The 14,369-nt window shown below is 39.1% G+C and overlaps 2 protein-coding genes across 4 annotated transcripts in view; one reads left to right on the top strand and one right to left on the bottom strand.

Annotated features, from left to right (window-relative positions):
* Nucleotides 1-6,090, bottom strand: part of LOC119553017 (capon-like protein) — a 50,902-nt gene extending 44,812 nt beyond the window's left edge. For 2 of the 3 annotated variants that reach the window (XM_037863068.1, XM_037863065.1), the window contains exon 1: nt 5,849-6,090. The gene's annotated coding sequence lies outside the window, so the exon portion shown is untranslated. Of the gene's footprint in view, nt 1-3,998; nt 4,373-5,848 lie in introns of those variants that run through there. The other variant, XM_037863066.1, reaches the window with a different exon arrangement.
* A 3,845-nt stretch (nt 6,091-9,935) lies between these two features.
* On the top strand, nt 9,936-11,663 carry LOC119555239. The gene has a single exon (XM_037866518.1). It carries the CDS (start codon nt 9,936-9,938, stop codon nt 11,661-11,663), a length of 1,728 nt encoding a protein of 575 aa, XP_037722446.1.
* The last annotated feature ends 2,706 nt before the right edge of the window (nt 11,664-14,369 follow it).

Genomic DNA, 14,369 nt, shown 5'->3' with positions numbered 1-14,369 from the left:
ACAAGGCAGCCAAAGCGCAGCTCCAATAACAACAACAACAAAAGCAAAAACAACTACAGAAATTACAAAAAAAAAATTACAAAGAAAAATAGCAACAAACACAGGGTACAGAGATGACTTTAGTTGTTGCCTCGTTTGTTTATCTGCCTCCTTTTTTTATTTTTCCTTTCGGGAGGCTCGAATTGCTTGGCACTGTCTCCCCAGTGAATAAATATGCTGAGCCAACTTTTTAAAGGCCCCGCCGAAACCCCCGATCTCCCCATCTCTTTCACTTTGCACATTGCCTCTTTGTCTCGCATTAAGTTATCAATTTGGGTGTCGATTGAGTTCAAATTGCCAGCAGCTGATACCGCTGAAACTCGGATTGGATATTGGGTCTCGAATGGAGGGCATTGGGTTGAGGTTGGCCGCCAGTTGACACTTTTCGGGGAGCGACATAAATCAGCTTTGTTTTGAGGTCAGCCTGCACTCAAACGGGGATTAGGGAGGTGCTTGTATCTTGACCCGAAGAGTTTAGCCTAATGGGTGCTTCTGTTGGGAAATCGCTTGGACTTGGATTGGTTTTAGCGGGGGAATACTTTGTGAGGTGAATACATTAAAGAGTAACGAAGGATTTTATTTGATCTTAAGTGTTACTTGGATGATAAAAGAAGTATTGAAAAATATTCTTTTTATTATTTAGCAAAAGATTTATAGATTTAAAATGGAATATCTTGGAACTATTAAGAAGCGAACAGAAAAGATATTTCTAGGTTTAATAGGGCCAACCAAGCTCCTTCTTTACAACACTATTCTTAGAATGTTTCCTTTTCTTATAATAAGTAGATGCCCAAGAGTTCTGCGAAAACTCTTAAGATATCTCCCAAAGTTCTTTTGAAGTTTTTCACCTCCATGAACATGTTCTTTGTAGCCCTTTGCCTTGCTCTATATATTTTCTCCTTGCTTCCCGACCAGAGTTCAATGTTCGTTCGCCCACAACCATATATCATCGTGTTGGGAGCTAAAGCTACCTTAGCTCCGTCGCCATTTTGTGGCCACCAGCACACACACTCCTACCTATATGGACAATAAGGTTCAAGTACCTCAGGAAAGCGGGCTGCACATGCGTCGTACTAGACGAAAAGCCAGCCAGCGAGAGGTACGAGACGGCACTTCAGTTGCCCAGCACTTAACACCCACCTCCGGCTGCCACTCCCCTTCCGCCCACCGGTGGTGCAACTACCAAAACCCGTACCTCCATGCTACGCACGTCGCCTCTTGGATTCTTCCATCTTCTGGTCTACGGGCAACTATCGGTTTCGCATTGTTCGGTGACTCGTGCTTCTTTCAACTGCACTTGGAAAAATATTTATGAATTTAAAATAAACAAAAAAAATTATATAAAATTTTTGTTTTCCCAAATTAAATATCAGCTTAAGATAGAACCATTAGAAATACATACTTAGAAGACATCCAGTGCACTTGGAAACATATTCATGACTTTTAAGTGAACAAAAAAAATTATTAAAAAAAAATTTTTTTCCCAAATTTAAAATCAGCTTATGATAAAACCATTAAAAAGCCATTTTTATAAAACCATAAGTTAACAATAATTCTGAATTTTATTGAGCTTATTGAATTAATTTATCCTAATCAAACTTTTTTTTTCATAAACTTCTTCCGAATTAATCTGGTTTATCAAATTTCCTAAGAATATCATATAAATATTTCAAGACCATTCTAATTTATATGACCTTTAAGTTGGTTTTATAAAAAGGAGTATAAGAACAAGGAAATAAAATTATGCAAAGTGCGCTTTAACTGCTTTCAAAATTGACTATTCAAATGAAACATGTGCCTACGTAAACAGTCTCTAAAATTACCATAAGTCTTTACTAAAGAAGACTTATAAAAAATTCGTCTGATGCAATAACATGTTTACCAGTAGCTAATTTTGGCAAGTGTACAGCAACTTCGTTTTGTTCTTGCGCCCGCGCTTGGTGGCAGCAAATGCAACTGCAACTGCAACCTAAACTGCCACTGCGGCTGCGCAGCCAGCAGAAAATGAAGAAAAAACAGAGAAACAGAAACCAGAGCCACAAACTCGAATATCGAATTGGCTGCAAGTGAATGACTTGGCGAGCCCTGAAAGGCGTGCTTCTTGGAAAAGAAGCATTCGAGATCAAACCGGTTCTCGACTGGGAGTCAAAGTCTTGGTAACTTACACGCTCACTTCCTTTCCGGTTCTTGCATACTCAAAGATATATATACACCGATATATAATGGCTAACAGCGAGTGCAAGCGGGATGGCCAGAAAACAAAGCCCCAACTGCAGTCAGCTGCAATTTGTGGCTCGTATCTGTTGGCCGTTTTTCAAGTTTTGCGCTCGAACTTGCAATTACGTATGGCAGCGAATGAAGCGAATCGCTTGCCAGCTTTTGTCATGCCCGAAACGAAAGAAAAAAGAAAAAAAACTAAAAGATATTTACTGCGCAGCCGCAGCAGCCTCCGCGGTTGCAGTTGCACTTGCCGCAAGCTGTTGCCGTGCAGATTATGCAAGAAAAAACGAAACTGGTCGCCAACTGATTGGTATTTTGAGTATTTTTTCGGAAAAAATAACTCAGCGCCTTACGCGGGAAAAGTTGAAAGGAAAAATTGCCAAGTTCCCGGGCGGCTTCACTGTATTTAAGTATTTTTCTCCCCATTCCCTCGAAATAAACACACACATGTATCTACGAACAACGGCAATTAAACAGATACAAAATGTGGCTAACAAAAGGCAGACGGAGCAGCTGCGTTGTCTCCTTTTTGGCCAAGAAAGTCCGGTTGTTAGGCATCAATCTTGTTTTCGATTTCACAGAAACTAACTGCCTGGCATGAAAAGGCAACTTGCTTCGCCTTAGAAGCCGGGAAGATGGCCAGAAGATCCCGATCTGCCGACTGGGTCTGGGTTCTGTGTGTCTCGCCATTGTCGCATGGCCACATATATTTATGAGGCAGACAATCCAGACATATAGCCAATGGTGGGGGAACACGGCTGGGCGATGCAAAACTTTTTGCCTGTGTATCTATAAGATACATTTTGTTCAAAGAGCGAATGAATGTGTGTATGTTTGTTGAGCACCTATAAATAGCAGCGGGCGGCCACTCAGCCTGTGTCTGCTCAACCAGCCCAACCTCAGCCCCCAACTACCCTCTATCTCAACGCACCTCACTAAAATTTTGGTCTAAACCGAAACACCGAAAAAAAAAACACAAACATAAATCTGTTGGGCAAAACAGCGATTGCCAAATCAACTGGGAGGAGGGTCCAGCATTGATTTTTACTTTTTTCGGGAAAACTGCTCAAACATTCATTCACCAGGGGATCATTAGCTAAGCGGTTTAAGGCCCCTAGATACAAAAAAATATAGTTCTAGAGGCTAGAGTCTAAGTCCCAGACTAACCTTGAATGTGAACTTTTCCACCCAGTTTCCAACTAAAAGATATTAATGATCAAACAAAAGAGGATGTAAGAAGCAAGAATCGAAATGTTGGTGGGTCAGTTATCAGCAATTTTGTCATTGCCCTGAAATTTATCGTTTATTATGCGTCCGCCTCGCCGGTTTCCGTGTCAGTCTGCAGTCGTGTGTATCTTGCAGATGCATTTCACCAGAATGCTGCGATGTAAACGGCAATCAAACAGTGCTCGCTCCGAAATTTTATACATATAGGTTCAGTTTTATATATATGTATTTTTGTTATTGTTGGGCAATAAATTATAAAAATAATAAACACGACTGTGGCCGTATTTCTCGTCTCATTTTGGCACACATTCAACTAATATATCTCGCCAGATCTGCACTGCAGCCCCAAAAATGTATCTAGAACGCGTCGCGTAATCAGTTTTTTAGCTGCGATCTGCAAAATTCTTTTCTTCACTAGTTTTTTTCAGAGTCTAAGCGAAAAACTTTCCATTTCTTTGGCGGCGTAGGTGGTTCGAGTAGTTCTCGAATGTCATCCGAAAGTGGGGACTCACCAGGGGACTGTTTTTTGTATTTTTGGGATATATAGTTTCACAGTTATCACTCTCACACACACTTGCACTCTAAACACCTACGGGTATTTAACAGGTCTGAGTTCGTCTTCGGTTCTTTTCTTTTTTTCTTAATCTCTTTTCAGGGGTTCGCTTGGTCGGAGGTGATTTCAAAAACTAACTGCCAATTCTCGGAAGACGAGGCTTTTCTACCTATCCCAAGCTCTCGGCTGAATGTTAATAAACACAGCGTTGTTTGAGTTTGGATTTGCTTGTGGCTTTTTTTTTTTTGGTTTTTTCTGTTCTTTTTTTTTTAGTATTAGAGTTGGCGCCGACTTGTTGCTTTGTTTGGCTGTGGAAGATTTTTATTTCTACCACGGGTATGAATATTAAATAACTTTTTTTTTGCCAGTTCTGCTTTCTTGCCGTTTTATTTGCAAATCACCGTTTAGATTCTTTCCTTACTTTCCAGCCGGAAATGGTTAGAACTTCACTTTCGTCACGAGCATAAAAAATTACAGTGCAGAATTGAGTTGAGAATGCCGTAGAACCCGTTTTCGAGAATGCATCACACGATAACACCAGTTTACAAAAAAAAATTGATGAAATACGCACTTCAGGAAACCTTTGTTTTCCGGTAAGATACATCTCCCTGATTAAGAAAAGGGCATTTAAAATTTTTTCTATGGTACCAATTTTTTTTAAAGTGTAAAAAACGTTTTTCGCACTTTTTTATTTTTTAACTCGAGTTGTGATAAACCGAATTCGGTCATTAAAGACTCATTTTACAGGTAATGGAATGCCCTTTAACTTTCTTGTACACATCGTTGAGTTCCATTCATTAGTTTAGAAGCTACACTTCGTCAAAGTTGAAAAAGTTGGAAAAAATGCAAAAACGCTGGCATAAATTGCTTCTTTAAAAATACACGCCTAAAAACCGAAATTAGTTTTATGTTGTTTTCTTAAAGGCTGAACTTTAACGGAGAATATAAGCCATTGATCACGACAATCCGTTGGTAAATCGATTTTTTACAGATTTTTAAACGTATATACCCAAGTTCAGTGTTCGGGAGCAGCGGCCGTTAAACATTATTTTAAATTTTCAGTGTTGGGGAACGTAAGATTTTGGTGCAAGTTGTAGTGCATAACGTCAGTTTCCTTGCTAATTTCTTGCTAAAAATATATGAAAATGATTTCCTTGTAACTGCAATCGCATCCTTTTTAGCTTGCCCAGCACTAATAGCAAAGAAACTGACGTTATGCATAACTACTTGCACCAAAATCTTACGTTCCCCAACACTGAAAATTTAAAATAATGTTTAACGGCCGCTGCTCCCGAACACTGAACTTGGGTATATACGTTTAAAAATCTGTAAAAAATCGATTTACCAACGGATTGTCGTGATCAATGGCTTATATTCTCCGTTAAAGTTCAGCCTTTAAGAAAACAACATAAAACTAATTTCGGTTTTTAGGCGTGTATTTTTAAAGAAGCAATTTATGCCAGCGTTTTTGCATTTTTTCCAACTTTTTCAACTTTGACGAAGTGTAGCTTCTAAACTAATGAATGGAACTCAACGATGTGTACAAGAAAGTTAAAGGGCATTCCATTACCTGTAAAATGAGTCTTTAATGACCGAATTCGGTTTATCACAACTCGAGTTAAAAAATAAAAAAGTGCGAAAAACGTTTTTTACACTTTAAAAAAAATTGGTACCATAGAAAAAATTTTAAATGCCCTTTTCTTAATCAGGGAGATGTATCTTACCGGAAAACAAAGGTTTCCTGAAGTGCGTATTTCATCAATTTTTTTTTGTAAACTGGTGTAATATAAGAATACCAATGTGTAGTACCTTTTATGCTGTATTAAGTGGGTGGGGGTTTTATGTTATGTTGTTGAATTTAAATTTTAACGGAAATTGACTCGAATTACGTGCGTGTGTGGAACGACGAAAGCGATATGCAACCGTTAATACTTTTTCTTTTTGATTTTGAAATGCAACCGGTATTCAGAATTTTTTCGCTTTTCGAAGCGACGCCAGACAAACGATGACGTTGCGTATACGTATACGCGAGTGTCTGACCACAAAGAACGCCGAACAACAACTGCGGCCATTCGCCTGTTTCGTCCGCCAGAAAAGCACTCTGCTACAAAGTGTACAGGGTGCTTTTCCCGCTTGCCTCCGAAAACCAGTTTCCGTCGCTCTCTTTGCCCGCTCTCTTAGTTTTCTTCGGGGCCCTCGGAAGCGCTCGCTCTCTGCGGCAGCGAAAAGCGAAAGCCTCTGGCCAATCAAAACGCAGCAACTACACGTGCTCGACGCTTGTTTTCCTTGGGGTGGTGAAAGCGGGGGGGTGAAAGGGGAGCATTGCCCAGCGTTTTAGACAAGTTTCTCTGTTTTGGTTTTTTGGCCGTGCGGCGAGAGGCTGGGGCTCTCTCTTCAAGTCGCCCCAAGATTCGCCCCACTGCCACAGGGTAAACATGGTCAAACATTGCCAAACATGGCCCAGAATAGTAGGGCCTTTATTAAACTATGGCAAACATGTGAAAAGTGTTTAGAATTCAAGCTGAAGAATTTTACAAAAATTAAATTACACTTTATTTACCATTGTCAACAGTTGTAAAGCTTTAACTATTCAATTTTTAAATGTCCTTAACATTTAACAGGCCTTTAAGTACATAGTTTTAAAATATAGAGCATATAAATATAATATTTTAAGGAAACAATAAGATATGAAAAAACGTTATATAAGTATAAATGTTAGGTAGTAAAATTTCTACAGATGATATAATAAATATTTAAAATAAATGTTATACAGAGAGAAATATTCAAGTACATTGCTCTTGAATTGAGAACATTCGTTCTTAAAAACTAATAAACAACAACAAAAAACAATAAGATATGAAAAAACTTTATATAAGAATAAATGTTAGGTAGTAAAATTTCTCAAGTTGATATAATAAATATTTTAAAAAAATTTATACAGAGAGAAATATTTAAGTACATTGTTTTTGAATTGAGAACATTCGTTCTTAAAAACCCTGTAAGTACATTTTGGTACCAATGTTCTCAATATTATAACGAAATGGTGAGAAGAGAAAAGTTAAACTGAGTTTATTTAACAGCTTTTTGGTAAGTATACACTACTGACTGGTGGAATCGTTTATTTGTTGTAAGTATTGCCAATTCAACATGATTTGAGCAAAATAAAAACATTTTCAATTTCATAAATATCGTTCTATTTTTAAGAACATTTTCAACTCAGATGAGAACTGAGAATTTTCTCTATGTAGTAGGTAGTAACATAAATATTTAAAATAAATGTTAGGTAGAAAAATTTCTCAAGATAATAAAATAATAAATAATATTTTATTCTCTTCAAAAATCGATAGATCTTAAAAAGTGAAAATAATAAATTCATAGTTTATTTTAATTTTAATGAGCCGGTCTTTAAAAATATATTTACAACATATTGTAGATATTTTTAAATTAACATTTTCTACTTTCCAACTCTTTCCTTGAAATTGGCAATATCAACAAAGACGTTTATCAGCTTGGCCCAAAAAAACCCTTTCAAATTCTCTCGAATCCAGGTTGACAACTAAATTCCCGTCATACCGAAAGTAACCCAATATATGGGCGGTTTTCGAGACAGCCACAACCTGAGCTTGTTGACAACTCAGTTCGCATATCTGCGAATATTCACGCATAATTCGTCCCCTTCTTCGGCGCGGTGTGGATGTGTGGGTGGAAAAATGGTATTCATGGAAGATATGCAAAAGCATGTGGCCGCAATCATATGAAGGGCAAAAGCTGGGGACCGCAAAAAGGATGACAAACAAGCGCAAACTCGAAAAGGATGCGGCCTGGTTGTCAGGCAAACGACACGGAACGCAGACAAATGCAGGGAGGATACAGATACTCATACCCCGCTTTCAGTTAGCCGCATTAGATGTTGGGATGTGCTGGGTATACGGATACGGAATGCGGTCAAGGATTCCAGCGCGACTTGCAGAATTGGCTGAGATCGAGGGGGGTTTGCATTCGAACTCCGGGCAAATATTTGCAGTATTTTAATTACTTTTTGTCCAGAGTTTCTGCAAGAGTGCTGCACAGGAATAGAGATTGGAAATTAAAAGCGGCAAGGAACAAGTTCAAACGGGCTGTCGCCCCCTTTTTTTTTCAGTTGGCCACTTTTTTAATTAAAAAAGCGCACAACTGAAAGTGGCGCCCGCAAAATGGCGAACAATTTCACAGCTTAACATGACTAACTTTTGCCACATGACGACAAGCTTTAAATGCTCCCGAGATACATTTCACTTAAAGGCATTCCTTTTCCTTTTTTTCGGGAGAAATGCGTTCAATCATTTAAACTTTTCCCCTTTGGCCTGTGTCAATTTTCACTTAACACATTGTCGAAAAATCTTAAGCAACCCTACTTAGGCAAACCCATCAACAGGGATTCGGCTTCGGGTTTCAAGTGGTGGAAGGAAAAACTTTTCCATTTTCCCGCCCACCTTTCAAGGAACTTTTCAAGGATCTAGAACCATTGACTGAAAAGCTTTAAAGCCGTATCAATTAATAACTTTTTTCCAAGCAACATTCGCACACATGTTTTCGCGCCTAAAAGCACGCTCATTATTTTATGCATAAATTATATTACCATGGAGGCGAAACCCATTTGACATAAAAATTTACTGCACATGCTGTGCGATGAGATGAACAGACGAGGCGAACTTGATAAGCTTCAGGATAAAACCAATAAATGTATTGTCGCAAAGTTGGCAGGGGGATTCCCAGCCGCTTTCCCGGCCTTTCTCGTCCTTTTTGTGTTAACGCTTCGTTAAGTCTGCGTTAATTTATGTGGGCGTGGCTTGCCTCTGGGCCAGGAGCCAAATGACTTTGAGAAACCAAATTGTCTTGTCTTGTATTTCCCTGTCCCGGGCAAAAGTTGTAGGCCGTAAAATCCGTCTCAGCTGGGGAAAATCAATCAGCAAAGCAAATAAATACAATTAATGTTACATTAAGCATACGCCTTGTTGCACGAAGTCCTTTTCTCCGCAAGATAGAGTACGTCGGGCATAATTTATGCCAAGCAACAATTCTTTGCAATTTTATGCATGTCAACGACGAGCGGAAAGTGAAAAACCCCCGTCTCGACTTTATGCAAAAACACGAAATGAGAGCAGAAGTCGGGAATATGAATAAAAAGGAAAATAAAATGGAAAATCAAATATGCACTCGCGTGAAAATTAAGGCGACACGCTCTTCAAGCACTTCAGCATTTTTCCCCCATCCTCTTTTTCCCCATTTAACTTGCTTAATTGAAGGAAAAGCATCCGGAAAATGGAGAGGCTAGGAAGCGGAAGTGGTAAAAACTTGTTGAAAACTTCAAGAGCAGTTTAAAGTTATGGTCTGTGGCTTTTGCTGAAGTTAAAACAATACATAATTCAGGTCAGAGCAATTAGTATTCTTGGTCTTGGCAAAACCCAAGAGGTATCAATCAACAAATGCAATACATGTTGATTTGAAATAAACCCAAAACCGAAACCAATTGCAAAACGGGCTTAATGGAGTCAAAAGGATGTGTAGGTGGTTAGATGTGTATATGCAAATTTGAGGAAAAACATTGAAAGCAATTTGCCTAGGCAATTAGAAACGTTTAAATATTCAAGGCAATACACAAATCATTCGGAAATATTCACCCGGAGATGGAAACTCAACCCTATAGCCACCCCCTATATTCCTCAACTTATAATTGAGCCTGTAAGTATGCACAAATTAAAGCCGTAAAACTTAATGCTAATGACGCCCATTTTTCAATGCCCTGCAATCCGTAGACCATTAGCAAGCCCTCAAATCATTTGTAACCTCCGCTAATTAGCGTTTATTTGAAAGATAATGCGGGTACTGCCTGGTTTTACCACCATTCTGGATCGCTATGTGGCCGCTGCTGGTTTCAGTTTTGCTGCTCTTCAACGAGACATCCTGGCTAAATCCCATCCTGGCCAGCATCTACAAGGACCAGCCCCATGAGACGGTTCTCCTGCTCAGACACAGCCTGCAGAGCAATGATTCTGGATTGGAGAGGTCGGTTTTTAGCTTCAACGAACAGATGGACTTCTATGTGCGGGGCAGTTTCAACAACGAAATGCTGGTCCTAATCTGGCAGACCGGAAATTCGGATTGGGACTCTGATTTGTGGCAGGCTCTCGACAGGAGTCTCTTGAATATGCGGAAGGTGAGAGTGTTACTCTTGAGGAAATGGGAAAATCACCCATCTGTTGACATTGCCAAGACGGCAGAGCACCTGCGTTTCCTTCACGTTGCTGTAATTTCCCAGGGAAATCGGATATATCGCCTGCAGCCATATGCCTCTGAAAGATGGTTGGAAGTGAACCCAAAACAATCACCCATCTTCACCAAAGTTAAGAACTACTCAGGCAGATATATACTAACTCTACCCGATCAATTTCCACCACGTTCCATTGTCTATCGTAATAGAAAAACGGGGGATCTGGAAATGACGGGCTATGTTTACAAATTCCTTTTGGAGTTCACCAGGATCTATAACTTTACTTTTCGTTGGCAAAGACCCATAAAGCAAGGTGAGCATTTGAATTTGATACTGCTTCGGAATATGACCCTCAATGGAACCATTAACATGCCCATTAGCCTGTGTGGCTTTGAGATGTCCAGTGAGTTTGGGACTTTCTCGGATATATACGATCTGGAGAACTGGTACATAATGGTTCCGCGTGCCCAGGAAATACCCACCGCCGATGTGTATGTCGTGATGGTTGGCGGTAATTTTCTCGTCGTTCTGCTGTTCTTCTACTGCATTTTTACCATTCTGGACACTTGTTTTGGACCCCTGTTGCTGCAGAAACGTGTGGATTGGTCGAAACTTATTCTAAATGAACGTATGATATCGGGTATAATGGGACAGTCCTTTAACATGAGTGCTAGAAATACAATCAGCTCAAGGGTCAGCAATGCCACTTTGTTTCTACTTGGCTTGGTTTTGAGTACCCTATATGCAGCCCATCTAAAGACGCTTCTTACCAAGAGACCAACTTCCCGACAGATTTCCAACTTTCATGAACTTCGGGACTCCCCAGTCACCGTCTTTTTCGAAGAGGCCGAGAGGTTTTACCTAAATGATTTTATGTGGCAGCGACCAATACAAGCCATAAAGGATAAGATTATTTTCAAAGAGACCGGTGAATATAGTGCTCTAAGGAGAGACCTGAATAGAACGCATGCTTTTTCTGTTCTATCCTCCGAATGGTTGATTGTGGCCAAAAGACAGGAGCTCTTCAAGCAACCGGTTTTCACCGTTCAGCCTGAACTACGGGTCATCAGGACAAGTGTTCTTCTATCGCTGGTCATGCAATCGAACTCCATTTACGAACACCACATCAATGATCTGATCCATCGGGTCCAGAGTGCCGGAATCGTGGAGTATTGGAAACAGCAGACACTTCGAGAGATGATAACTCTGGGCATGATCTCCCAAAAGGATCCCTTTCCGTATGTGGCTTTTCGAGAGTTTAAGGTGGGCGATCTTCTCTGGATATGGATTTTATTGGCCTGCTTTCTATTGCTGGCATTCTTCATATTCTTTTGTGAAGTTTTGCTTAATCACTACATAGGAAAATCCAAATAATCGACTGCTTCGCTCATTAAAAATGTTACTTGATTTTATCCAAGCGTTTGATTAATTATAAGTACCTGACCCGAAATTAACCGCCTAATTGGACTTGAACGATTCTGAACTAATTAGTTCATTTTATACAGTCAAATGAGCTTAACTCCTGATTTATGCTTGTGTTTACTAAATTGCCTGATTAAAACATTAAACTCTGCACAAAAAAATCTACCCTTTTACAATTTTTAAATAAAATTCATTTAAATAAATAGTGGTTTAATAATTTCTAAAAAAAAACTTTTATATTATTTATTTAAGATGATAAATACCCATGTTTGTTGCTTTATATAAGTCTTACAGATTTAAAATACCTGCTTCTTTAAACATTTGCTTAGTAAAACTGCCCATATACAACAGTACGAACTAGAACTTTCCGAGGGGGTTTACCAACCCACTTGTCCCCCTTAAAACCCACACCCATGGCCCGCATATTCCCCGATCCACTAATGGTCGACGGCCCTTTCCTCACGTTGACATAAATCAAACATTTCGTCGGGATTACTTTCAAAAAATGTCACTCCCCATCGCTGCTATTGGCGTTGACGAGGTTTAAGCGTTTGCTTAGTTTTTGTTTTCGTCTCCGTCATTCAACCACCCGGATCCGGGTCTTGGGTTACGGGAAGTGCGCCCCCATAATTGACGTTTACGCCGGTTTATCTTTAAGGGAATACGCCCAGCCATCCGAGGCAGACAAGCTGGATTTGCTGCTTGTTGGCGAAGTAACGGCATGTTTATGGTTAAATCAATAATGCCAAGGCTTTAGGTACATCGTTCTGGTAATTTTTGCAAAAATAAAGTTACCACTTTTAGCAGCATACAATCAAATTACTGATGCACTGCAAGCGGCGTAAAATTTTTAATTAAGCTTGACAACATTGTAGTTTCGTAAACTGATTCCATGCCAACGTAAACCATCCAGCGCACTGACTAGATGGAAATTTCATGTAATGCAATATGCAAATTAGCGGCTAGTGGGCCCACCGACCACGCCCACCACCCACCGCCCACCGCCCAAGGGGCGGGCACTCCCCTAATTGAACCGCATTTCGGGGCTAATTGCAACAACGTCAACAGCGACAACAGTCGAATTTCGAACAGATTTGGTTGCCATACAGCATGGTTCTCTTTTTGGGCTCTGGGGAAATCGAGGGACCAGCATTTCGGGCATTTCATTTCAAAGTGGGCACTGTCAAAAACCTGAACAAGCGAAATACGAATCCGACAGCCATTTACGAAACCCATAGAGGAATTTAAATGCTGAATTTAAAAGTATACTATGCAAATGCCTAATGACACTTGCTGGATTTTTGACAAACTCTATGGATTTATTTTAAAAATGTAATGAAACATTGATGAAAAGGCGTATACAATTTAACAATATTTTATGAATAGCCCTTGTTTTCGACATTTAAAACTATGAATATCCATCCAGCTAGTCGAAAAGCAAGTGTCATAAGACCTTAACTAGCTACAATTGTTTAAATATTCTGTGATTATCTAGGCTAATGTTGTTTAATCACAGCTTTAACAAAAAAACTAAAGTTTTTTTACTTTCCTTATGTGCTTTAAAATTAAAAAAAAATTGTGCTTTGATTTCCCATTATTTATATTATTTATAACGTGATGTTCAAATACCCTTAATCACTTAGCTCATGATATACCCATCAAGAACCATAAACTAAATTAGTTTTTTTGTTTATACCATTTAATACACCAATTAGATAAAAGAAAAACTACATTTAAAATTCAAAAGTGAAACGAAACAATTATTTGATAAAATAAGCCTTTCTGTGTAATGAAAAAGCTTGTACTTTATCCACTTAACCGAAACATTACATTTCAATTTATTATGCAAGGAGGCAAAAACAATTGTTAATTGTAATTATTCAAGCCACAAATTGGCCCATGCGTTAAATTGCTCCTGTTTTCAACGGGCAATGTCCAGTGAATCGTATTAAAGTGTTAACCAAATCGATGTGGAACAGACCACATGACACCTTAATTGAACTCGACCTGTGGAGGATTTAAAATAAATTAAAGTGTTCTATTTAAAAGGGATGCAATTTAATTTTAGGGCAAAAAATGTACAACGAAATATTCTCATATTTTTTTCAAGTTTTTATTTCAAGTAGCTTTTTGCATTATTCTATGCCATTCAACATTTTTGCTTTCCCCATGCCAAATGTTGTCCCAAAACTTTTCCCCACATTGTTGCATCCAAGAGCTACATCTGAATAAATGCTGAATGCTTTCTGCCTGGCCAAAGTTGAATAGCTAAAGTTTTTCTGAACAGCAGGTGGGCGTGGCACCCGCCTTCCTGATGCCCGTTGATTTAGCATTCGTTTGCATTTGTTTATGCAAATTGTGATGGCAGCATCAAAGCATCAAGGCAACAAAAAAAAATGGTCAGGCGTCACCAAAATTGTATACCAACATAAATTAATGCCGAATACTTTGTGATTCCATTTAACTTTCGAGCTAATTAGTCGTGAATTTTGGCGCACACTGTCATTTACATAAATTTACAAAAAAAATTCGGGTGGAAAAAGGTTCTGCGGTCGGAAGAAATTCGGGGAAAATTCGTTACATTCATTTGCATTGGTTCTAATTATGAGCTCAAGCAATTAGCAGCCTGGAAAAACTTTTCCCAGGCAGCTGAGCAAA

This window comes from Drosophila subpulchrella, chromosome 3L, assembly GCF_014743375.2.
Source record: "Drosophila subpulchrella strain 33 F10 #4 breed RU33 chromosome 3L, RU_Dsub_v1.1 Primary Assembly, whole genome shotgun sequence".
NCBI lineage: Eukaryota > Metazoa > Arthropoda > Insecta > Diptera > Drosophilidae > Drosophila > Drosophila subpulchrella.
This window is presented reverse-complemented; position numbering and strand designations above follow the sequence as displayed.

Bases quoted from the DNA above. Each gene is read 5' to 3' on its own strand.
- LOC119555239 (XM_037866518.1), top strand. From the start codon at position 9,936: ATGTGGCCGCTGCTGGTTTCAGTTTTGCTGCTCTTCAACGAGACATCC.